The following is a 25673-nucleotide window of genomic DNA, read 5'->3' as shown; positions in this document are numbered from 1 at the left end:
CAAGCTTCTAAACTGAGCAACGGGCTAGAATCTAGTTCCATTCATTCATGTATTCATGATCCATTCAAGAGTGAGACTGATCACTTATCAGGTGCTGAAGTACAGCAACACAGAAGGGGGCCTCGTCCTCACACAGCTACTGCGGCGGAGCCGAGAGCAGTTAGGTCTCCGGGTCTCCAACCCAGCATGCTCGCTACACCGTCCCAGTGCAATGACGGGGACCTGCGCTAACTCACTGTTCTTCTTTTTTTATAAAAAAAGATTTTATTTATTCATTTGAGAGGTAGAGTTACAGACAGTGAGAGGGAGAGACAGAGAGAAAGGCTTTTCCTCCATTGGTTTACTCCCCAAATGGCCGCCACGGCCGGCGCTGTGCCGATCCAAAGCCAGGAGCCAGGAGCTTCTTCCCGGTCTCCCACGCGGGTGCAGGGGCCCAAGCACTCGGTCCATCCTCCACTGCTCTCCCAGGCCACAGCAGAGAGCTGGACAGAAAGAGGAGCAGCAGGGACTAGAACCAGTGCCCATAGGGATGCCAGTGCCGCAGGCAGAGGATTAACTCACTGTACCATGGCCCCAGCCCCTCGCTGTTCTTCTAATCCTGATACTTGTGATCATCAGCAATAAGAATAGAAACGGTCTAAATTACCTCCAATAACTATAAGTAAAACCAAATGCCTTTGGTCAAAGGAAATGATTTCCAAGGTCTCATTTAGTTTTAATATTCTAATTTATGCTAAGTAAAGAGACCCAAGTGCTTGGGCCCCTGCAACTCATGTGGGAGACCTGGATGAAGTTCTGGTCTCTTGGCTTCAGCCATGTAGGGAGTGAACCAGAGGACAGAAGATATCTCTCGGGGCTGGCACTGTGGCGCAGTGGGTTAACGCCCTGGCCTGAAGCGCCAGCATCCCATATGGGCGCTGGTTCAAGTCCTGGCTGCTCCACTTCTGATCCAGATCTCTTTGACCTGGGAAAGCAGTAGAAAATGGCCCAAGTCCTTGAGCCCCTGCACCCACGTGGGAGACCTGGAAGAAGCTCCTGGCTCCTGGTTTCAGACTGGCACAGTTCCTGCCGTTGTGGCCATCTGGGGAGTGAACCAGCGGATGGAAGACTTTTCTCTCTCTCTGCCTCTCGTTCTCTCTCTGTGTAACTCTTTCAAGTAAATAAATAAATCTCAAAAAAAAAAAAAAGAGGCTCTCTTTCTAACTGCCTTTCATATAAATGAATAAATCTTAAAAATAAATAAATAAATAAATAGGATGGCCTGATAAACACTCTGGTTCCCCATTCTGGCTAATATTGGTATAGTTCTGAGAAAAATCTAAATCAAATATCAACATCTACAGATCACATTCAGTTTTTAAACAAAAGCAGTGGTAATAGGCTGAAAAATACAAAGTCTGCATTTGTAATGTCAGAATTTAAGGAGTCATAACAAATGGTAAATAAATAATATTTATCCAAAGGATATTAGTACATTACAGGTAATTTGCATGTACTTCACTGTTTAGAATTTTAACAAAATTGACACATTTTGCACATGTTGGAGGGAAATGTACGCTGGGTTATTTCAAGGACATTAAGAGATCATAAAAACAGCAGTGGAAATGGAGCTACATAAAATATACACACATATGTACACTCAACTCCCTACTCGAAGCAGAGACACCGAGGAGATACAAAGTAGACAAGCGGTGGTCCCCACTCAGTGTAGCTCTGCTTCTAGCTGCCACTGACCACAGGTGGCCCCTGAGAACTGCCGGCGTGGCCAGGGACGACTAAGGATCGGAGTGTGCAGTGCCACAGCATCTCTACCAGTCTAAACAGCTGCACGTGGCTAGTGGCTGCCACGATGCACGGCACAGCTCTAGAGACAGAACGCCAAAAAGCAAACCAGGAAGTAGACTACTGAAGGGAACAGTGCCTGACACACAGCAGGAAATCAAGGGTTATTCAACTGCAGGAAACATTACAAGGGAAAAAGCAGGCGAACTGTCACCAGCAGCAGGAACAACAGGCACTGTAAGTGGGTGCCCGTGCTCCCCGGGGAGACGGGCTGGGGCTGGGGCTGGGGCTGGGGGTGGAGTAAGAGTGGCCATGCACTGGTAAGCGCTGAAGCTGGGGGAGGGGCACTGGGTGGAGGATCATACTATCTGCTCTACCTCCACAGGATTTGAAATTGTACTAGAGTAACTCAAACAGTCTAAAACGACATCCCACTTAGAACTAAGTGCTAAAATAACAAGAATGCTTCATTCAATTCACTTACCTACATACAGCCACCGAAAAAATGCTTTGAAGTTTTTCATACTACTATCGATAACTCTACAAAGATAAAAAGAAACCAGAAAAAAGATTATCATGTTGGGTGCATATTACCACTGTTCAATTGTCATGGAATATAATACTCTTCACTGCTCTATTGTTATCCTATTTGGATGGTATTTAAGCCTTTAGAATAGCAGCCTTTAAAAATCAAACACACCTAAGAATAAGATTTCAAAAAGCAGATCTGATTTTTCTCAAAGATAAAGCAAATAACTCAGATTCTAACTGGTTATAGGAGCCTTGCCACAACTGTGTAACCAGTATCCAGTAGGCTGAAATCCCTTGCTAACTTGGCAAATAAATCCAGAAAAAGTGTTTTCAGCGTTATTCTCACTTTTTAAAAAAATGCTCACCGGTCAGTAAGAAAAAACAACTCCAACAGAAAATCCTTTTACAAAGTAATTTTCCTATGTCACTACCTCTGATATTAAAGGACATTATTTTTGGAAGTTTATGTTTGACTCTGACAATAACTGAGATCTCAAAAACTGAATTTCCCTGAGGTTTACATAAGTATACCTGCCCCTCAAATTAACTGTTACAAATGGTGAAGACTTCTTCATTTTGATGGAACATTTTACATACAGAAATGGGTATCATTTTCTAAGTATCTTCTTAAGCTTCTTTCTGTAAGATAATGACTTAAGCTCTTTTCATCTTTAAATTTCAAAGCCCTTTCCAAGCAGTAAGTTTCCTGACACTAATGGAATTGTGGGTTAGTGTTGGTGGGTTGATACTAACTTTTCCGTACAAAGTAAAGCACTTGAAGTAAAAGTCTGCAATATCTCTCATGTTACCAAACAATATAATCAACTCTCTTGCAGCAACAATGAAAAAATAAGGTAAGCGTTTCTGTTTGCTTCCAATCAATACCATCACCTCCACCCCAAGCTAACTTCAAAATTCCCACTGCCTCAGTTTCTCCAACTGTAATCCAAGGCACTAACAGTACAGGTTACTTATCTGAAAGGAGCAAAAAGTTAAATGATCTTTCATTCACATTTGAAAAGCGATCACTGAAAGCTTAATATTGTATATTTGCTCAGTAAATACAGTGAAGCCAAAAACACCTTAAAATACAGGACAGACAATGGGATTTCTCCTCTCATTTTGTCTTCTGAGCACAAGTATCTAGAGTCTTACCTTTTTTTTTTTTTAAGGTTTATTTATTTATTTGAAAGGCAGAGTTACAGAGAGGTAGAGGCAGAAAGAGAGAGAGAGAGCGAGGTCTTCCATCTGCTGGTTCACTCCTGATGGACACAAAGGCTGAAGCTCACTGATCCAAAGCCAGGAGCTTCTTCCAGGTCTCCCATGTGGGTGCAGGGACCCAAGGACTTGGGCCATCTTCTACTGCTTTCCCAGGCCATAGCAGAGAGCTGGATGGGAAGCGGAGCACCCGGGACACAAACCAGTGCCTGCATGGGATGCCAGGACTGCAAGAGGCAGCTTTACCTGCTGTGCCACAGCGCCAGCCCCTAGCCTTTCTTCTAAAGCCCCACTGAAGTGACAGTGGATGGGCAAGGGTGGCTGTGTTATGGACACACAAGAACAGAGAGAACGGCAGAAACAAAATGGAAGTGAATCTCAGAACCGTCAAGAGCCAACAGAGGCCTGGCGGTGACTGACGGACGGCAGAGGGCACGCCCCAGGCTCCGGCTGGGCAGCCAGGAAGAAGGCGTCGGCCCCAAGAGCCTGGGGGATGCTCAGACCTTGGAAACGCAGGCTCCACGGAAGTCACCAAGATGGCAGGAGGGGCTGGGCACAGAACTGCTTTAAACACGAAAACTGGCTAGGGTTTCACCTTGTGGCCAAAACCGAGGGGTCTTCATAGAAATGGAATGTGCTGGGAAGAGCTCAGGTAGCGTAGGGTGGGCGCCAGCAGCCCGAAGCCAGACCCCGCACACTTCCTGCCCGCCTGCCTGCAGAGATGCCTCATGAATAAACATGAGAGAACAACCAAGCACCACGCATCGGAAGCGAGCTTCCAACAGGAGACCCAGACGTGACCCATGCAGTGGAGATCATTAGGCGAACAATGGACTTCAACAGACATCTAATCAGTATCCCCCGAGAGAATTCACAAGATGTCACAGCCACAAAGCAGAGCACGGCCTTGAGGAAGGATCTGAGGAACAAGGGAACACGTTAGGAAATGACAAGACAGGACTGTCATAGTGGTTCAGTCCTCCCACCCCACCCGGCTACGTGCTCCGAAGTCCACTCCCGGCCCCGAGCACTACCAGGCCGCGACCCTCCCCAGGCTCACCTGCAAGGCACTCTGCTGACCAGCCGCACCTCCCGTCTGCCCAGTAGCCTCTCTGTAGGGCCCCAAACTCTGTCTCCCCAGGATGCACTGTCCACTGCTTCTACCACCTTGTATGGTCTCTCACCTCATGGTCTCACTTCCCTCTTAACCCAGTCCACGTCTGAGGGTCACCATTCTAATCCTACCACGGCTTAACACCAAGTCGGGGCAATCTAACTGCTCCCCTGCTCTGTGCCCCACTCCCACAGCAGGTTCTGCCCGCCGGCTGGCCTCACGTTACAGCTCGAGTGAACGCTAAGCGAGCGCCCTTGGTGCCACCAGCAGTCCTCCTGGCTCCATGGGCCCCTTCTCTCCCTTGTGGGAGTAGACAACCACGTCACAGCTTCTCCTGTATTCTTCGAACTTCGACACCTCCTCCCCATCCTCTCTCAGCAATGATTTCCTATTGCAGTGAGGTAATGAAGCGCCTGGAAGGCAATGTTCCCAAGGTCCCATCACTCGTACACTGGCCTCTGGGACCCTAATCTCACCTTCCCCCCTCTGCCCTGCACTCTCACGTCGGCCCTTTCGGGCCCTTCTCTTGCGCACTCCAGCCCAATCCTCACACAGTCTCGCTGCAGCAATCCTGCTCCTCTCACCAACAGCTGCTCCCCTTCTAGAGATCACCCGCCTAACAACACAGCCTCGCTTCTCCCAACACGCAAAGAAAACCCAGCAACTCTGTTTCCAACTCCTGGCCATCCCCTTTACTGCAAACCTGTCCTCCTGGCACATGCTCTTCCTGTGTATCGTGCCAGTGCCTCCCTCCACCAAGATGGAGCTCATCAAGCTATTAGTCCAGTAATATCCCAAGACTCTATTTCTACTCCTCGTCTCCACCTTACCTGACCTCGCAGCATGCCCAACTGTAGCCTACACGTGACCGGCAGACGCCCACGGCCCTGGCTGTTGTGTCGCTAGTGTCCTTTGCCAGCTCCTCATCATCCCCATTTCTGAATGCCCACTACTGGGTCTTCAGGTCTCTCCTCTTCCCTAAGCACTTCCAGCGCCTACCCAGCTCACGAGGCTTTAAGTGACACCAGTGTGCTGACAACTCCCAAATGGACATTCCCAGCCTGTACCCCTCCCCTGAACACTAGGTCCTATGTCACCAACAATGCACGGGGCAGCTTGACCTGTGGGTCTAACAGACATTTCAAATCCAATACGCCTGACAAATTAACACAGTGCCCAACATTAACATCAGGTAGGGTGGATGGAAACACCTTGAGAAGGATGCACCAGTTATGTAGAATTCTGATTCAGGAAGTATAATCTCAGTCGAATAATGGGCAAGTATTTGGTAAACCCACAGGGAGAAGCATAAATAAATATATACATATACATATATGTGTATATATATATATGTGTGTGTGTGTGTGTATGTATGTATATGTATATATATGTGTATATGTGTGTGTGTGTGTGTGTGTGTATATATAAAACCTGCTTTCTTTAAAGGCACCAAATATCAAGGCCGTCGCTGTGGCATGCTGGGTAAAGACACTGCCTGCAGTGCCAGCATTCCATGTGGCTGCCAGTTCAAGACTGGCTGTTCCACTTCCAATCCAGCTCTCTGCTAGGGCACCTGGGAAAGCAGTGGTAGATGGCCCAAGGGTTTGGGCTCCTGCACCCAAGTGGGAGACCTGGAGGAGGCTCTGGCTTTGGCACAGTCCAGCACTGACTACTGTGGTGATTTGAGGAATGAACCAGCAGATGGAAGATTAATCTTTCTCTGTCTCTCCCTCTCTCTCTGTAACTCTGCATTTCAAGGAAATAAATCTTTAAAAATAAAAAAAAAAATATTCAAGTGTTATCATAAACACCAAGAAAGCCTGAGAAACAGTTTGAGATGAAAGAGATGCAGTAATTAAGACAAATATGTGACCTGAACTGCATGTATCTGAGTGGACATTACTGGGATAAGTGCAAACTGGAACTGACTGCAGATTCACTACTGCACCAATGTTGAAATCCCTGTCTGTGGAACTGCACTAGGGTTACGCAAGAAAACAGCCGTACTCCTACAGCCTTAAATGCAAGTACTGCAGACTAAAGCACATGGCATACATAACATACTCTCAAATGTTTCAGAAAAATCAACAATAAATACAGCAGAACACTTACAAATTGTGAACTGGAGAAGACCTTTATTATCTTTGTTATCAGAGTTCTGTATTATTCTTATCAGTCAGAAGCTCCTGTCAATTATACTCCATAACAGGGGGCTGGCTGCCTGCAGTGTTGGCATCCCATATGGGTGCCGGTTTGAGTCCCAGCTGTTCCAGCTCTCTGCTATGGCCTAGGAAAGCAGTAGAAGATGGCCCAAGTCCTTGGGCCCCTGCACCCACCCATATGGAAGACCTGGAAGAAGCTCCTGGCTCCTGGCTTCCTATTGGCCCAGCTCCAGCCATTGTGGCCATTTGGGGAGTGAACCAGTGGATGGAGGACCTCTCTCTCTCTCCCCTTTTCTCAGTCTATAACTCTGCCTCTCAAACAAACAAATCTTTAAAAAAAAATTATATCTCCTAACAGAGCACCCAGAGTCTGATGTCATTTCTCCCTTGGCTCTGTCCTTGCTTGTCTGTGACCCATTCTCAACACTCAGAGCTAAGAGGGATCAGATCCTGTCACTACACCACTTCTGCTTCTCAAGGGCCTCTCACTGCACCAAGAATAAAACTCGAAGCCGCCCAGAGCCCACGGCTCGACGCGCTCCTCTGCTACCTCTCTCAGTTCAAACCCTACTTCTCACTCCTTACCCGCTTTAGCCACAGTGCCCCTGAGGGCCTGAAAATGCTCCAGGCACGCTCTAAACTCAGGGCCTGTGCACCTGCTATCCCTTCTGACCCCAAACAGCAACAGGGCTTACCCTTGCCCTGTCTCCTCCCAACTATGCCATGTCGGAGGACTCCCTGCCTCCCTGTACCAGGCAGCACCCCCCACCCCCCCGCGAGCCTGCCCCAGGTCCCCTCCCCGGCTCCATGTCCTCCCACTTCTCACCACCGTCTAAGCTCCGAGATACTTGAGTACCCGTTTTCCTGCTGCCTGTCTCACTGTAATAGAGGGCAGGATACATGAAGGCAGAAGTTTTTATCTGTTTTATTCTCAACTATATCCTCAGGGTCTAGAATAGCATTTACAATATTGTTAACTGTTCAATAACTGATGAATGACAGACTACACAAGCCCAAATAAGATAAAGACATAAAAAATGAGACGAGACATAGATGATCAATCTATGAAGGCTAATATTTACTGACCAACCAGATTTTCAACAAAAACCTAGTTAAAAAAGAGCAAATTATCCAAATATGAGAACTTATGTTAAAATCAGCACATAAAAAAATCTGAAAATAATGCTGCAAAATTCAGTATTTCAAGGATAAAGAAAGACCACAGCTTTTATTGACAAGGAAAAAAAAAACCATAAAGAAAAGAGAATCAGGGCCAGCGCCGCGGCTCAATAGGCTAATCATCCACCTAGCGGCGCCGGCACACAGGGTTCTAGTCCCAGTCGGGGCGCCGGATTCTGTCCCGGTTGCCCCTCTTCCAGGCCAGCTCTCTGCTGTGGCCCGGGAGTGCAGTGGAGGATGGCCCAAGTACTTGGGCCCTGCACCCCATGGGAGACCAGGAAAAGCACCTGGCTCCTGCCTTCGGATCAGCGCGGTACGCCAGCCACAGGGCGCCAGCTGTGGCGGCCATTGGAGGGTGAACCAACGACAAAAAGAAGACCTTTCTCTCTCTCTCTCTCTCTCTCTCTCTCTCTCTCTCTCTCACTGTTCACTCTGCCTGTCAAAAAAAGAAAGAAAGAAAGAGAGAGAATCAGAAGCCCAGAATGCAATGGAGCAAGGCTTTGGAAGTTTACAGGAAAACGATTTCCCCTGAGAACCCCCAGCCAGCCAAGATGATCCATGAAGGACGAGGAGGGTAGAGAAGGCACAAGAAGACACGAGGTACCGCTCAGTCAGCTTCTGGGTAAGTTACTAGAGCAGGTTTTCCAGAAAAACGATGAGCTAAGGCGAGAAAGAGGCACCTGTAGAAGCCCCGGATCTCATCCAGGAAGCAATGGAGCTGCCTAGGTGGTGGCTGGGCGGGAGAGCGAGGGCACAGCGTGCGGGCCACAGCAGTGCGGGAAGCTGCAGGAAGCACCCAGACACGCCTCCGACAGGGAGAGACTGGAAGGATGTGTGGTAGACAGGGTGAGACGCAAGAAGGCAAGAGCCCAGGAAAGCCAAAGAATAATTTCTTAAAAACTGATAAGAGAAATGCAGGAGACCACACAGTTGACAAACATGGAGGCAATCTGCAGGAGAACGCCTTAAAACCAGAAATAGTTACAAGAGTTAAAACGGTTCTGTCTGGATGCAGGACCTGGGCGAAGGTGGTGGGATGGGAAAACACAGCTCTACAAGGCCCCTGAGCTACTGGCTGGATTCAATCACTCAGGCACACTGGTGGTGCAACTCTAAAAACTCATTTTAAGAGAATCAAAGAGCCAGTGTTGTGGCACAGCAGGTTAGGGAGCTCTGCCTGCACTGCCAGTATCCCTGTGGTGCTGGTGTGAGTCCCAGACGCTCCACTTCTGATCCAGCTCCCTGCTAACGCACCGGGGAAAGCAGCAGAAGATGGCCTAAGTGCTTGGGCCCCTGCCACCCACCAGGCTCCTGGCTTCAGCCTGGCCCAGCCCTGTCCACTGCAGCCACGGGCAGTGAATCAGTGGATGTAAGACTCTACATCTGGCCGGCGCTGCAGCTCACTTGGCTAATCTTCCACCTGAGGTGCCGGCACCCCAGGTTCTAGTCCTGGTTGGGGCGCCGGATTCTGTCCCAGTTGCTCTTCTTCCAATCCAGCTCATTGTTGTGGCCCAGGAAAGCAGTGGAGGATGGCCCAGGTACTAGGGCCCTGCACCTGCATGGGAGACCAAGAGGAAGCACCTGCTCCTGGCTTCAGATCAGCGCAGCGCCACCATAGTGGCCATTGGGGGGTGAACCAACAGAAAGGAAGACCTTTCTCTCTGTCCCTCTCTCTCTAACTCTGCCTGTCAAAAAAAAAAAAAAAAAAAAGACTCTATATCTGTCTCTCCTTCTCCCTGTAACTCTTTTAAATAAATAAATCTTAAGAAAAAAAAAAGAGAAAAATATTAGACAAGAGAGACTGTCATGACAAGCTGAGAGTCTTATGTAAGTGAAAAGTGAAATACGTGCATTCTCAGATCAGTGACTCCAGGTATGCCCACTACTTACTGAAGAAGTTCATTGGCCTTGAGTATGAAGGAACCCACAGCGGTAATAGCATCTAAAGGAAATAAAGAAATATCACTTGTGAAATAAGCAAACTGTACTTAGTGTACTCTACCCAGAAAAGAAATCCCTACCTTCGATGCCTGTGGCATCCAGTCCCAGGGGCTCGTATTTTTGTTTCCACGAAGCCATTCCTTTCAACTCACTCAAATGGTACAGCAAAGACTCAGAGCCACTGCCGACACAAGGCAGAAATAAATGAATACCGTTACCATGGTCAAGGTGGCGGGCAGCTACTATGTCCGCTAAACACGCCTAAATTTCCAGAAATAAAAACAGAAAGCGACTTTAACTTTCTTCCTATGAGAAATAATTTTCTCTTAAAACTGTAGCAAAAGTCATTTGGTTCATGATTAATGGAATGCATACATGACCATAAGATTAAATTTTGCAAGATGATCAAACTATTAGTTCTGGCACTTGGCCATCTTGTTCACCCAACAGCTACGTATTCAACATTCAACCAATACTTCCTCAGCTCTGACTTCCAGGCAAGCCTGTGCTAGACAGTGGGGACATGGATCCGAGCTGAGGGCCGAAGTGGGTAAGTGGAGAGCAGGGTGGAGCGTGCCAGGCAGGAGATGGCAAAGGCCCTGCGCGGGAGACAAAACATCGAGTCTGGGAAACTAAATGGCACTAGCGTAGGCAAAGCAGGGCGCTAGGTAGGCTACAGGCCATGCAAAGATCTTGGAGTAAGACAGTAACACAATTAAATCCACTCAGGAACCTACACCCGAGGCACTCAGTGTGGGCTGCAAAACAGCAGTCCAGAGGATGCTCGCTGATCCTCGGGAGATGAGATGTGGCTAGGGAGAGGTACTAAGCATACAGGGATTCTGCAAAATTTAACCCGAACACTCAGCACCCACTTGCAAACTGCTTCACTCAAGTTGCTGTGCATGGAAACAGCGTGAGACTTGAAGTTCTAGGACCAAATCCCAGTTCTGACACTGAGTAATTTTGGGCCAGCCACATAACACATCCTAAATATAAGTTTGCAGTTTCCACTGTGGAAAATGAGGATAATCCTAACAAACAGCCCGCAAAGGTGTTAAATCAAAAAGTACACAGTAGGCTTTAGAAACTGTAAAATACATGGAAACACTTAACTTCACTGCTCACACGAAGGTTGATGTCCAATTCCAATTCTCACCTGAGTGAGAAAAAGACCCAGATGGGGTCTAGACTCATGAAAAGACTTCAAAAATTACTTCATAAAGCAGAATTACTATAACTGATTCTCAATCTTGGGTTCCCCAAGATTCCCCTCAAATGCCAATGTAGTAACTTTAGATGGAAAAGGCTAGAGCATTGCCAAATGATGAAGAGAAGGCCACAGGAAGACCAATGCCATGTACATCTGGGTGCAATACCAAGAAATTCTACATCACCTCCATACCTCTGTAAGTGACTTATAACCAACTTCTGTATACTGGAATATGATGATTCGATAGACTGGCCAAGCTTTTTTAAGCCCTAATTAAGAGAAGAAAATATATTTAGCATTGAACCTGGATACCACATGCCATTCAAAATAAAACAAAATTTAGTGTGTTCATAGCCATTAAATATGTAGATACTTAAACTGTACCTTTACTGTTAACTGGTTCATTAAGAGAGTCTGCAGTTCAGCACTACAATGAAAAAGAAAGCATTCTTAATCACTTCTCTATTCAAAATCTGAATCCATCATTTAAAACTTTTGAATTTCATAGTACAAACAAGATTTTGAAATAAAAAGAAACAGCCTAACAAAAAGTTAAGACTGTTGTACTCACAATGGAACAGATGAAAAACTGGCAACACAAAGTTCAGAAACAGATTGAAATCTATTGGATACACTTGTGCTAACACAGCATTTCAAAACCATAGGGAGAAGTGAGCAGACTCAATAAATCAAACTAGATTTATCTGAATACTTAGGGGAAAAAAGTTAGCTTTCTAGGGCATACAACCAAGTAAATCTAGACTATGTAAATGGAATAAAACAGAAGAAAATACAGATCAACCTCTGAAAGCCCTTACAACAGGAAAGTCTTTTTAAGAGTAACAGCAGGTGCCATAAAGAAAGGTTGGCTTGGCTACATAAAAAGTTTAACCTTTCATATATATTAAAAAATACACACAAACAAAATGTGTGATCACATTTACATTTTTAAAAGTACACAGGAAAGCCTTGAAAGACATACTTTTGTTTGGTAATGTTCTAGAATTTTCTATGTGTGAAGCGGTGCGTACAGGTTTCTTTGGCATCATCTCCATTTACCAAACAGGAGGAGGGGAAGCAGAGCACCCAACCCGAGCTCATTACCTTGCTTTCCCCCACAGCAGCAGGTGCATGAATTCATCCTGCACTGATGTGGTCGTGTTCTTTTCCTAGACAAAACAGTTAACTGTGATACATGTTTTTGCAACTATAAGCACATTTATTTCAAATTAGAGGAACATGACTCTCTCTACCTCAACTTGCCTCAGATTCAGAACTGAAACTGACCACGTGGACATTAGTGCCAGGAGACAGCCAGCTGGCTTCTCCAATACCGTCCTCATCCCCTCACCCTACCTCGGCCACATCAGTGGGCTCCTGTGCACAGGCTCGGTGCTCCGGACGGCAGTGCTGAGGGGTGGACTCTAAGATGTGAGGCCTAGTGGGAGGTGGCTAGGGGGCTGCCAGGGCTGCCAGGGCACGGCCCCCTGAAGGGACTAAGGTAACGCTCGTGGGACTGTGTTTAGCTCCCCCAGGCCTGAGTCTGACGGAAGGGGACGCCTGACGCCCGCGCTCCCAGTCCCACTGCAGAATCCCTCTGGCACACGCTGCAGCTGTGACGCTGGCTGCCACGAGCCTCCCCTGACAGAGGCGGAAGCAATGGGGCTGTCCAATCTTGGACTCAGCCTGCAAAACTGAGGGCGACGCAGACCTCTTCTCTCTAGACATTACTCAGCCTCAGGCATTCTGTTACAGCGGTGGCAGAATGACTAATACAGAGCCCTTTCGGCAAAGCTCTGAGAAAGCAGTGAGGTCAGACCAAGCCATCTGAAAAAAACTAACGAGCTTAGCTGTTTGCAAATCAAAGCAATTTTTCTCATGTATTGCATAAAGTGAACACAGATGCCATGAATGCCTTTACATATTTATTTATTTGAGAGGCAAACAGAGAGAGCAAGCTCCTAGCCACTAACATGTCTGCAACGGCTGGGGCTGGGTTAAGAACAAAGCCAGGAGCCAGGAACCCAACTATATGAGCCATTGGTGCTGCCTCCCAGGTCCACGTTAGCAGGAAGCTGAGTCAGGAGCTGGAGGCGGGCACCAAATCCAGGCACTGCTGTGTGTGTCTCACCCCGGGCCAGACGCCCTAAGCACTCTAACTCTCCCATAGAAACTTAACGGGCATTACCTGCACAAACTTAGTGAGACGAGAATCCATCTGCATGAGGATCTCTTCCCATGCTTCACACATACACGTCAGCGACAAATTTATATACTGTTAAAAGAGTGTCAATGAAAAACATTTAAACTAGCACGCTCACTAGACAATATGTGCTTCTTATTGTCAAATGTTTCAGAGAAATCCAGAATTTACTTTCAATTACGCTTTTAACTCAGTTAAGCCTAAGAAGAGAAGATGATAGATAACATTTCCTAATTACTTAACTTTAAAGCACATGATGATTCTTTCAGCTTTCACAATAAAACATTCTTAAATTAGGTTCGTGCCTGGTAAAACAAATATCCTAAGCTTTCCCAGGCCATAGCAGAGAGTGGGATTGGAAGTGGAGTAGCCGGGACTCAAACCAGCAGGTGTATGGGATGCGGGCACTACAGGCGGCGACTTTACCAGCTACGCCACAGCCCCGGCTCTGGGATAGTATGTTTCATGCACACTGACTGTCAAAATGTTGCTCTGCCAGCTAATCAGTTTTCAACGACAGCCCTTAAAAAGACTCTCTTGACTTCTGAGAATGAACAACATGGCCACGATTCACTGTAGCTCCTCCTTCCAGATGCAGGGCACTTTTCTCCAGCCCTTGAATGTGGGCTGACCTTGGATCCCTCTGACACAAAGAGCAAAGATGACACTGCCGAACTGAGGGCCTCCAAAGCCTTTGCACACTGCACCTGCACCCTTTATGTGTCTGCTGTCTGCTGCCATCATCCCATGTGCGCAAGCCTGTGCGGCCTGCTGGAGAATGGGGGGTGGGGGGCGGGGCAGGGACAGAGCTGCGACAGCCAGGGACACAGTTCGGCTTGCATGACCAAGCCTAGATGAGATTAGCTGACCTAGCCCAGATCACCAGAACCTTCTGGCCAAACCCAACCCAAATTGCCAACCTAGGTGATTGTGAGCGCTAACCTGGGGTAGGTTTATTCTGAACAAAAGCTAACTCATATGAAGACTGTTTTTCCATTTTATTTGTAGTAAAGTGTAAATTTTATTTATTTTAGGGAATATTTTAGAAGATTTAAATTAATTTTTGCTCTTCTTTTAAAGGTGTTAAGTAGAGTTGGGTGGAAATACAATCTCAGTTACGTTTCCTTCTTGCTTTAATGAACATAAGAAGATTAGGACTACACACTCCAACTACAGAAAGCTTTACAAAAGAAAATTCTGAACTTTTTAATTTATGAAACGACGGATGCTTATGGTAAATATTCACATAAAACAAGCGGTAGATAAATACCTGTAAAAGAGCTGAAATGTGTGTAAACTTTCTGGCCATGCGAGTTACTTCAGGTAAGAAAGAGTATAACAGGTTGGTTTCAAGCTGTAGAATCAAGAGAAGGGAGTGAGTCAGTCAGATGCACTTGCAGCTTTTGAAGAGAAGTCCATCCTGTCCAGCTTAAAAATAAAGAATCCCATAATTCAGAAAAATGTATCTAACTCTGTGTCCGAAAGACTATGCCAGAACCGGGCTCCCTTTGAACGTAGCAGCTCTGAGATTCCCCTCAGAACACAAACCTTAGCATTCTCTCACCTGTGGGCAACTCCACAGATCACTCTGAGTGATCAATCTCCCTGTGTGGCAAAAAAGCATGGAATGGTCTATTTTGTAACGCTATTGTGAAGACATTAAAAATGGACATAGTTATGCATACAAATTTAAAGGAAGTAGACGGGATTAAACGCTACTGATAAATATAGGAAAAGCAGCTATGAATGACATGTGCGTTGTGTGTACATAAACTTGCTATTAAAGTACGCTTTCCGTTGAGTGTGCACACGGCTGGGCGGTTAAGACTCCTGCATCCTGCAGGGGAGTACCTGGGTTAGATACCTGGCCCCAGCCCTCCTAGCACGCCTGAAAAGCGGCAGTGACAGCTCGAGCGTTGTGCTCCTGCCACTCACGTGGGAAACCCGGATTACTCGAGTTCCTGGCTCTCCGCTTCAGCCTGGCCCAGCCCGACTGTTACAGGCATTTAGTGAGTAAACCAAACGATGGGAGATTGCTCTGTGTGTCTCTCTGCCTCTCAAATGAAAATAAAAAGATTTTTAAAAAAAATCTATTATAAACTTCCCAGAAATAGAGAATCACTTCATTCTAGCCCAAATGGAATCCTGGCAATAACAGTTCCACAGAACCTTAATATGGAGAGCAAATGTGAACAATCCCCCTAGTGAATTCTCAGCAGAGAGCCCTCTGACACTCTGGATACAGGCGCTGCTGGAAGGCATTACACGTCACTTCTTCCATCTTTTTGTTGCACTTTTGTTTGAGAGTTCACACGTACTTACTTAGGTGGCTGGAATTTTTTTTAATATGATTCTTTATTTATAAATTTTTATTTTTATTTTATTTGAAAGACAGAGAGAGACACACACACACACAGATAGAGTGACATCTTCCATCTACTGGTTCAATCCCTAAATGTCCACAACAGTCAGGGCAGGGCCAGGTCAAAGCCAAGAGCCTGGACGTCCATCCAGGTCTCTCACACGGGTGTCAGGGACCCAATTACTTGAGCCATCACCTGCTGCCTCCTGGGATGCACACTAGCAGGAAGCTGGATCAGAAGCAGAGCAGCCAGGACCCGAACAAGGAACTCTAACAGAACGAGGGTATCCCAAGCAGCCACGTAAGGGCCACACCAAAACAACTGCCCTGCAACATTTAAGAGGAACACTTCGGGCAGACTTCTTGGGAAGGCAAGGCTACGATCTAACTACTCTACAGGAGCTCAAACCACTTCCTCAAATGATACTACAAACAGCACACAACAAAAAAGTATCCTGTGGCCATTTTACACCAGAGGCAACGTGCTTGTTAAGGGCTCAGACCCTGGAGCCGGATTGTCCAGAATCACTTTCCAATTCTGAGGCAGCGAACAAGTTCCACTTTTTCTGTGAGCCGGGAAAACGACAGTCCCTACCCAACAGGTTGCTGCGAGGATTTAAATGAAATAGAAGCACTCAATGCTTGGCACATACTAAAGGACCATTATTAGTCTTTGTTACTATTATTATTTCTTTCTTAGTGTTCTAAGAAAGCACTTGGTACAAAGCGGACTGGTATGGCAACCAATTAATGTAGCCATGAACAAACCATCAAAATACTGTTTCCATGAGAATTATACTGGAGCATAAGGAAAATAAAATGGCATTCACCGTAACAGCATCTAATATAAGATTTAGAAGCTTCAAATAGATCTGTTTTGTTTTTTCTTTTCTTTATTTGAGAGGCAGAGAGAGAACATGCTCCCATGCTCCCATCTGCTGGTCCATCTCCCTGATGCCCACAATGGCCAGCGCCGGGCTCGGGCTGAAGCAGGGGAGCAGACACTCAATCAGGGTCTGCCACGTGGTAACAGGAATGCAATCACTTGAGCCATCACCAGCACCTCCCAGTGTCTGCCGCAGATGCTGGAGTCAGGAGGCAGAGACAGGACTTAAACCCAAGTCCTCCAATATGGCACGCGGGCATCTTAACTGCTGGGGTAAATGCTTGCCCTGTTACACTTTACTTGAATGATGGTAAGAATAGAGCCAGATAAGGACTATAAAATCCTATACAGAACGTATTTCCTCTACTGCTGTCACACTCCAGTACTCACCTGGAAGTAAGAGACCTCTGCAGCCCCACCGGCAGACACCTCTGTGACCACTGATAGTGACTTCAGATCACTGGACAAACACAACGCGAGACAGGTGCCGGCAATCTGTAAAACAGTGGACCCCAGCCCCCTGAGGAATGTAGTAGTCTTGTTAGGTTGCCTCTGCTTATAGCACAGAAAGCAAGAATTCTCCTATGAGTGTTAAAAAGCACGCAGGCAGCAGGGGAGGGTGCGTGTCTTTCCCAGTCTTAGGACACACAGACACTCTGCTTCCTGGCGCCCTCCCACCAAGGTCCCATCAGGTGCTAGAGGGCCACTCTAGTCCACACAGCCTGCAAGGCCTGCCACCTGTTAGAGAAAGCTAAGAACAGACGAAGGAGCTGTGGCGACCAGCAGGACTTAGCTCCAGTGCTGCACTTGGTGGCTGATCACACTCCCACCTCACACTGCAGCTCTTCTCGCACAGCAGGAAGGACGCTCCATCATAACCAAGTGCATTATCCCATGTCTTTGTTAAAGAGAAACAAATTCCACCAACAGCCCCTGGTCTCTACAGACATCCTAGCACTACTGCTGTATCTCAGTAAGAGAACTAGCCTCTGAACATTCAAGAACGAACAGTCCCACGGGCTGAAGCCAAAGAAAACCATAAACGAATTAGCTACCAGAAACGATGGAGACAATGGTAAAGACAAACTTACCCCAGTGACTCGGGCGATCTTGAACATGCCATAAGCATACAGTTCAATAAAGCCAGAGCTTCCTCCAAGGACAAGAATATTAAGCCTAAGTAGAAATAGTACAGTGAGGTGAGGCGCACTGAGCAGAGATGACCGTGTCTTAAACCAAGACAGAAACTCTGCGCTGTCATCTCCCCTGCAGTGGGACACGCACAAACGCACCACCACTCAAACCCAGAGTTCCTCAACTCCAACACAAATCCGCTTACGGTAAACTAAGAATACATGATACTAACAATTACACTCTCGATGACAAAACAACTATTTTTCCAGGTAATACAAAGTTCTACAGCTTTATCACGGCTATCATGCTAACTACACTAAATGGGATTAAAGGAAACTTATATTCTTAAATTAAAATTTTAGAAATTTCAATCCTCTTTTGCTTGTTAATAAACAAAGGCACACTTGAGGCCGGCGCTGTGGCTCACTAGGTTAATCCTCCACCTGCAGCACCGGCATCCCATATGGGCTCCGGGTTCTAGTCCCGGCTGCCCCTCTTCCAGTCTAGCTCTCTGCTGTGACCAGGGAGGGAAGTGGAGGATGGCCCAAGTGCTTGGGCCCCTGCACCTACATGGGAGACCAGGAGGAAGCACCTGGCTCCTGGTTTTGGATCAGCATAGCACCGGCTGTAGTGGCCATTTGGGGAGTGAACCAACAGAAGGAAGACCTTTCTCTCTGTCTCTCCCAATGTCTATAACTCTACCTGTCAAATAAAAAAAAAAAATTATAAACAAAGGCACACTTGAATGGTACTGAAGTCTGACAAAATGAAAGCCCACACAATAAAAATAATAAATATTAATGTATGTGTATGGTACGGAGGTGTTACGTCAACGACAAGAAAAACAGGACAAAGAAAGGCTGGACTTTGGCAAACTGCCTCAACTATGAAGTAGCAACTTTAAGAAGCCAGATTTAGTTAAGATCTCTATGAGACCTACCTGACATCTCCCAAGAGCTTAATAATTTCATCGGAATTTTCTTCACTAAAATATAAAAATAAATTGGGTCATCTTTCAATTGTTTCAAACGACAAGAGATTATCATACATGAAAATAAGGCACATCTTACCTAAATATTTTTGAGGTGTTGCTGTAGCTAGAAGAAAACAGAGATGGGATAAAAATACTCGTGATAAAAAGTTTAAAAACACACGAGAAAACTGATCATAGTGTTGAAAGTAGAAGGAAGTGAAATCTGCAAGGCTAATTCCAAAAAAAATAAAACTGTGATACTTACTTTTTTGGCAATGTAGGCAGTTTAGGTAACAGAAGATTTGACTCATCTTCAGCATTATAAAAAGATGTCAGAACACTAAAAAAAGGTAGTAGAAAAACACCAAAGATTTTACTTCTCTTTCCATTAAAAAAGTGAAGTTTTTAAAAAGATGCTCAGTTTTATAACATTACCAACTAAACAAATGCTGCAACTATTTCACCATTGTGAGAGTCAGTGTAACAATCTCAAATGAAAAATATAATTAGAAAGTTTCTTTTAAATTTTGCAAGAAAAAAATGCCCACCCACTTTATATTTACATGAATGAATAATTTTCTCAGTGTCTGAAATATATTCAGTATTCAGAGACTGATTGAGAATTTATAATTTGTCAGCTTTACTTAAGAACCTACACTGAACATGTTAAATACTCAGAGTAATTTTAAGGAATGTTGTGATTACTGTATCATTTAATTATTGGTTCTACAGCTTACACACACTTGGGATTTGACAAACCTGCAGGTATGTCACATATCACATATTTTTAAATTGTCTTACTTATCCCTTTTTATTTTTTAATTCTACCTTAAATAAGATTAGAAATAAGTGAGCAGGTGAAAAGGTAGTGATTCAGTAAATATTTTTTCCCACTTTTTCCCCAAAGTAGCTGTCCTGAGATCCTGTAATCCCACATAATTTTTAAACTACCAGCAGAAAGTATGCTGGGAATACACAGCAAGTGACTGGGCTGTGACAGGAACAGCATGGAGACTGCTCCTCCAACCTTGTAGAAGTTCATATGGCCATTTGCACTCCTTGATTATTTGATAATGGATTAATCACTCTGGTTTATCTACAGGGAATGTGGAACCCCAGGCTAGATCCTTTTCATCCACTTCCGATCTTTTCACCAATTAAAAATGATGTTCAAGATTTACAAATTCATTTGATATTAACTCAGTGGACTTAATTAGAAAGGAAAAGCTAACGGGAAGAAAATCACATGACATCAGTCTCCCCTTCTCTGCACTTTCCTGCTCCTTGGTTTCAGTCACCCAAGTTCAACGAGGGTGAGTACAGAAAGATATTTTGATAGAGACGGTAAGAGGAAGAAGACGTTCATAGAAATTTTAACACAGCATACTGTTATAAACGCTCCATCTTCCAATTAGTTTCTGTCGTTCTGCTCTTTACAAATTTAACTTCACCACCGGTACATCTGCATAGAAGGACCACAGTGTATACAGGGTTCAGTACTACCCACCATGTCGGTTATCCAGTAGGGGTCGTGCAACTCATGCCCTGTGGAAACGGGGACTCCTGGATCACACCCTCCCCCTTGAAATCTGTTTTTACCAGTATTAGGCAAACCCAGAGACTCCTTAGGCCACGTTCACTGCACACCCGGTATATTACTTGACTACACAGACTAGGTCAACACTGTTTTCATGAAACAAGGAAACTATCAGGACCAGGACACAGAAAAGAATCCAGCATCAGAACAGAATGCTCCATTTCAGACTTTTCATAGTCTAAGGATATTTACTAAGACACAAAAACAGAGCTCCAGACGAATTAAACAGTGAGCAGACTCTCACTGTGCTGGTCCGTAATTAACTAATATCACTTGAAAGTATACACCATTGACATACACTGCCAACATGCAGAGAAAAATTCTGGCCCGCCAGGCATTATTGCTCCAATAAGAAAATTTTTCAAAAGAAAAAAATTAAAATATTCCATCTTACAAGCTTACAGCCAAAATTTAAATGAGGCATACACATACTCAAAATACCACTAAGTCTCCACTTTAAAAAATGGCAATTTCATGAACAGCCTACCCTCCCTTCCAGAGTTGTTCCCTTCTGGGTACTCTACCTGCTTTCCACAGTCACTTCCATCCAATGCATGCAAGAAACAGGAGCCTCCACAGAAAAAGAGTGCAAGCTCTCAGGTTTCTCTACATCACACAAAACAACTTTCTTGGTGTCAGCAAGAGCAAAGGCCAAAACTAGAACAGGGTGAGAAAAAAAACAGAGTACTTAGTGCAATGTTTGAGAAAAACAGGTACTTGGCCTACTGTCCAGTTTTACTATTTTAAACACATCTAATCATAAAGGCTTTTTTGCCTAAATGTCCCCCCTTTAAGTGCTAATAACTAAAGATCCTTGCGCAAGCTGGTTTTCAAGTGCGGCAGTGCTACCGGAGCACCGTGACGGAGCTAGGGTTTGTCAAGCACCCCCAGTCTAGAGCAGCACTCCACCATCAGGCAGAAAATACAGAAGTCTCAACAGACACGCAATTCAAGCTCATCCCCACGACGTACTGGGCCAGAAACACATCTAAGAGGAAAGACGTGTTTCCATCGGCTTTGAAGGATTTTCATTTTCTGTCTGTTTCTAACCCATAATGGGAAACAAGGCCTTCAACTACTGAGGAATCCTTTTATCCTGACTGTGGCTGATTATCTAGCATGCTTTCTGCACAGAAGTCATTAATGCCTTCTCTTTTTTTTTTCTTTTTTCAAAGATGTATTTATTTATTTGAAAGGCAGAATTACAGAGAGGCAGAGGGAAAGAGAGAGAGGTCCTCCATCTGCTGTTTCACTTCCCAAATGGCTGCAATGGGCGGAGCTGAACAGATCTGAAGCCAGGAGCCAGGAGCTTCTTCTGGACCTCCCACGCGGGTGCAGGGGCCCAAGGACTTCGGCCTTTTCCCACTGCTATCCCAGGCCATAGCAGAGAGCTGGATCAGAAATGGAGCAGCCAGGACTCAATCTAGTGCCCATATGGGATGCCAGCGCTTCAGGCAGTGGCTTTACCCATTAGGCCACAGCGCCGGCCCCTAAAACCTTCTTCTTTCTTTCTTTCTTTATTTTTTTTTAAGGATTTTAAGACTTCCTACAAGGAGGGCAGTAAGTTTTACTGCTGAGAGCTGGACTGGAAGAGTGAACCAGAGGAAGGACAATCTCTCTCTCCCTCTTCCTCCCTCTCTCTGTAACTCTGCCTGTCAAATAAACAGATAAATCTTAAAAACGTTTACTTTGGTGCAAAGTAAGTCTGAAATTTGTGCTTTTTCATAATACATATTTTCTATTTACTTTTGGAAGATCCTATATATGAATGGATTTCAAAATTTTCTGCACCAAAATAAACTTTCAATTCCACTCCCCATGAACTTTTTTTTCTTTTTTGAAAGGCAGAGTTACAGAGAGAGGTAGAGCCAGAGAGAGGTCTTTGATCTGCTGGTTCACTCCCCAAATGACTGCAACGGCTAGAGCTGACCTGTTCCAAAGCCAGGAGCCTGGAGCTTCTTCCAGGTCTCCCACATGGGTGCAGGGGCGCAAGGACTTGGGCCATCTTCCACTACCTTTCTAGGCCACAGCAGAGAGCTGGATCGGAAGTGGAGTAGCCGGGACTCGAACTGGCCACCATATAGGATGCCGTCGCTGATGGCTGGGGCCTTAACCTGCTGCTCCGCTGTGCCACAGTACTGGCCCCCTCCCATGAACATTTTTTTTTTTTTTTTTTTTTTTCAAACAGGCAGAGTTAGACAGTGAGAGAGAGAGGGACAGAGAGAAAGGTCTTCCTTCCGTTGGTTCACCCCCCAAATGGCTGCTACGGCCGGCACACCATGCTGATCTGAAGCCAGGAGCCAGGTGCTTCCTCCTGGTCTCCCATGGGGTGCAGAGTCCAAGCACTTGGGCCATCCTCCACTGCCCTCCCGGGTCACAGCAGAGAGCTGGACTGGAAAAGGGGCAACCGGGACAGAATCCGGCGCCCTGACTGGGACTAGAACCCGGTGTGCTGGCGCCACAGGCGGAGGATTAGCCTAGTGAGCTGCGGCGTCAGCTCCCATGAACTTTTGAAGTTGCCTCATATTTTAAGCAAAGTGAGTATAGAATGAATATAGTACATTAAAGCATTCCTGGACATCATACTTCCGGGAATTAATCTAAGGAGCTAACTCCAAGTATCAGCGCTCCCAGTGTTCAGGATATTTATGTATAGCATCTTTATAAAAACCAAAAACTAGAAACTATCTAAATGTCCACCTATGAGGATAGAGTTAGCAAATCACAATATAGAAATACAGTGGATTAGTATGTAATCATTTAACATTAATGTGGTTAATCTATCCACAGTGACAAGAAAAAAGCAATATAAAAAACAAAAACAAAAAAACTACACAACAAAATGGCATGTATTAGGGCCAGTATTGTGACACAGTGGGATAGGACACTGCCTGTAATGCTGAAATCCCATATGGGCACCGGTTTGAGTCCTAGCTGCTCCATTTCTGATCCAGCTCTCTGCTAATGTGCCTGGGAAAGCACTGGAAGATGGTTCAAGTGCTTGGGCCCCTGCACCCACACAGGAGACCTGGATGAAGCTCTTATCTTCACCCTGGCCTAGCCCTGGCCAGTGCAACCATTCAGGGAGTGAACCAGAGGATCTTGGTCTCTCTCTCTCTCTGCAACTCCACTTAATAAATAAATAAATCCATTTTTTAAAAATAGCATGCATCGAATGACCTCCCTCTGATAAAACTGTATAATGTATATATTCTGCATGTATGGATTTTATCAGAAATTTTAGAGAAGTTGTTCTCCAAAACAAAGTTATTTCTGACTTATAAGGTTTTCAGGGAATTTTAAAGCACTTCATTATATTTATCTGGGGGAACAAAATAAGCCATGAGGAGCTCATACCATTCTACAAAACCAGTATCCCCAAAGCATCAAAGACACAGATGACGTTCAAGCTCCGTGGTGTGCACACATCACTGTCCTGTGTGTAGCGGCTGAGATAAGGATTGGCATTGTCCATGCAACCCATGGAGTAAGAGTTCAATCGTCAGAGCCATAATGAGCAACAGCACAAGGGCCCCAGGAAACAGGGCGAGGAATGGAATCAGAGCTGAGGGAGCCTAGGAGTGGCAAGCAGGTCTGCACAGCGGATGCGCCACACGCTCAGTGGGAAATACACGGCTGGGAGGCCTTGAACTGAGCTGACTGTGAGTGGCAGGTGGTGCTGGGCCCAGGGGTGCAGGACCAGAGATAGCAGAAAGAACAAAGCTGAAGCTTTCTGTGGATCCATCGGATTTCAGCTCAGGGTTATCTTTGCCAAGAAGCTGGACTCCGTCTAAAAGAGCCCTCTGCCGAGAATTAATCTGAGCTTTATGGAAAGATGTTAAAGCCTGCTTTTGAAAAATGCTCCCCGATTGGCATTTATAACTCCAGTATAGTCTAACAATAAATTCTTTCTGGAAATAAGCTTTCTTTAGAGGCTATTTGATTTTCACCCTTTGTGAAAATACAGATTTTTTCTATAACAGTATCATTACGTTTGCCATCTGGTCTCCAAGCCAGACAGGTCACTTCCTTTCCTGTGTTTTCATTTGGTGGAAAACTCCAAACTCGATGAAAACTTGCAAGTCGGTGAAGCAAAACCTAAGAGAAAACAGATATAAGGCAGTAAGTAAAAAATCCATTTCCAAAAATAAATTGCGATCACCACTGTAAAACTTTAAAAAAAAAATCTCTTAAATATTTAGCTAGAAGCAGAAAAGAGGAACACAACAATGTCTGAATGAACATAAGGCATTTCAAAAGACATGGGCCGGCGCTGTAGCGTAGTGGGTTAAGCTGCTACCTGCAGTGCCGGCATCCCATATGGGCATCATTTCAAGACCCGGCTGCTCCACTTCTGATCCAGCTCTCTGCTATGACCTGGGAAAGCAGTGGAAGATGGCCCAAGTCCTTGGGCCCCTGCACCTGCGTGGGAGACCTGGAAGAAGCTCCTGGCTCCTGGCTTTGGATCAGCGCAGCTCTGGCCATTGTGGGCAATTGGGGAGTGAACCAGCAGATTGAAGACCTCTCTCTCTTTGCCTCTCCTTCTCTCTCTGTGTAACTCTGACTTTCAAATAAATACATCTTTTTTTAATTTGTATTTATTTATTTATTATTTTTTTTGACACGCAGAGTGGACAGTGAGAGAAAGAGACAGAGAGAAAGGTCTTCCTTTGCCGTTGGTTCACCCTCCAATGGCCGCCGCGCTGCGGCTAGCTCGCCGCCGGCTCACTTACCTCGCCCGCTGTGTTGGCCAAAGCAATGAGGTCCAGCTTGGACGACCAGTACATGGGCTAGTACTGCTAGTACTTGGGCCATCCTCCACTGCCCTCCCGGGTCACAGCAGAGAGCTGGCCTGGAAGGGGGGACAACCGGGACAGAATCCGGTGCCCCGAACGGGACTAGAACCCGGTGTGCCGGCACCGCAAGACGGAGGATTAGCCTAGTGAGCCGCGGTGCGGTCCCAAATAAATACATCTTTAAAAAAAAAGAGAGAGAGAAATGGGCGAAAATAGAGGAGATCTAATTCAACCCTGTGCCCCAAGCATTTTTTTTTTTTTTAAGATTTATTTATTTGAAAGAGTTGCAGGGAGATAGGGTGAGACACAGAATGAGGGGTCTTCCATCTGCTGGTTCATTCCCCAAATGGCCACAGGCAGGGCTGAGCCCGGCCAAAGCCTGGAGCTTTGTCCGGGTCCCCTACGTAGTTGCAGGGGTCGAAGCACTTGGGCCACGTCTGCGGCTTTTCCCAGGCTATTAGCAGGGAGCTGGATCGGAAGCGGAGTAGCTGGGTCATGAACCGGTACCCAGATGGGATGCCGGCGTCACAGGCGATGGCTTACTCCCTATGCCCCAACACCAGCCCCCATTTTCCTTTTATG

At 45.7% G+C, this 25673-nt stretch overlaps 1 protein-coding gene across 2 annotated transcripts in view; it reads right to left on the bottom strand.

Moving 5' to 3' along the window:
• Positions 1 to 25673, bottom strand: part of ANAPC4 (anaphase promoting complex subunit 4) — a 43237-nt gene that overhangs the window by 15798 nt on the left and 1766 nt on the right. The window contains exons 1-16 of one of the 2 annotated variants that reach the window (XM_008274749.4): positions 25029 to 25097; positions 24288 to 24393; positions 20820 to 20952; positions 18964 to 19038; positions 18796 to 18822; positions 18666 to 18710; positions 17683 to 17767; positions 16982 to 17086; positions 14614 to 14697; positions 13329 to 13415; positions 12245 to 12309; positions 11525 to 11567; positions 11333 to 11409; positions 10008 to 10108; positions 9877 to 9928; positions 2267 to 2322 (exon numbers count right to left, since the gene is read on the bottom strand). In XM_008274749.4, the coding sequence (XP_008272971.2) occupies positions 2267 to 2322; positions 9877 to 9928; positions 10008 to 10108; positions 11333 to 11409; positions 11525 to 11567; positions 12245 to 12309; positions 13329 to 13415; positions 14614 to 14697; positions 16982 to 17086; positions 17683 to 17767; positions 18666 to 18710; positions 18796 to 18822; positions 18964 to 19038; positions 20820 to 20952; positions 24288 to 24393; positions 25029 to 25082 (1195 nt within the window). In that variant the 5' untranslated portion in view covers positions 25083 to 25097. Of the gene's footprint in view, positions 1 to 2266; positions 2323 to 9876; positions 9929 to 10007; positions 10109 to 11332; positions 11410 to 11524; positions 11568 to 12244; positions 12310 to 13328; positions 13416 to 14613; positions 14698 to 16981; positions 17087 to 17682; positions 17768 to 18665; positions 18711 to 18795; positions 18823 to 18963; positions 19039 to 20819; positions 20953 to 24287; positions 24394 to 25028; positions 25098 to 25673 lie in introns of those variants that run through there. The other variant, XM_008274744.4, reaches the window with a different exon arrangement.

This window comes from Oryctolagus cuniculus, chromosome 2 (assembly GCF_964237555.1).
Source record: "Oryctolagus cuniculus chromosome 2, mOryCun1.1, whole genome shotgun sequence".
Taxonomy (NCBI): Eukaryota; Metazoa; Chordata; class Mammalia; order Lagomorpha; family Leporidae; genus Oryctolagus; species Oryctolagus cuniculus.
The sequence above is the reverse complement of the archived record's forward strand: the minus strand, read 5'-3'. Positions and strand labels throughout refer to the sequence as shown.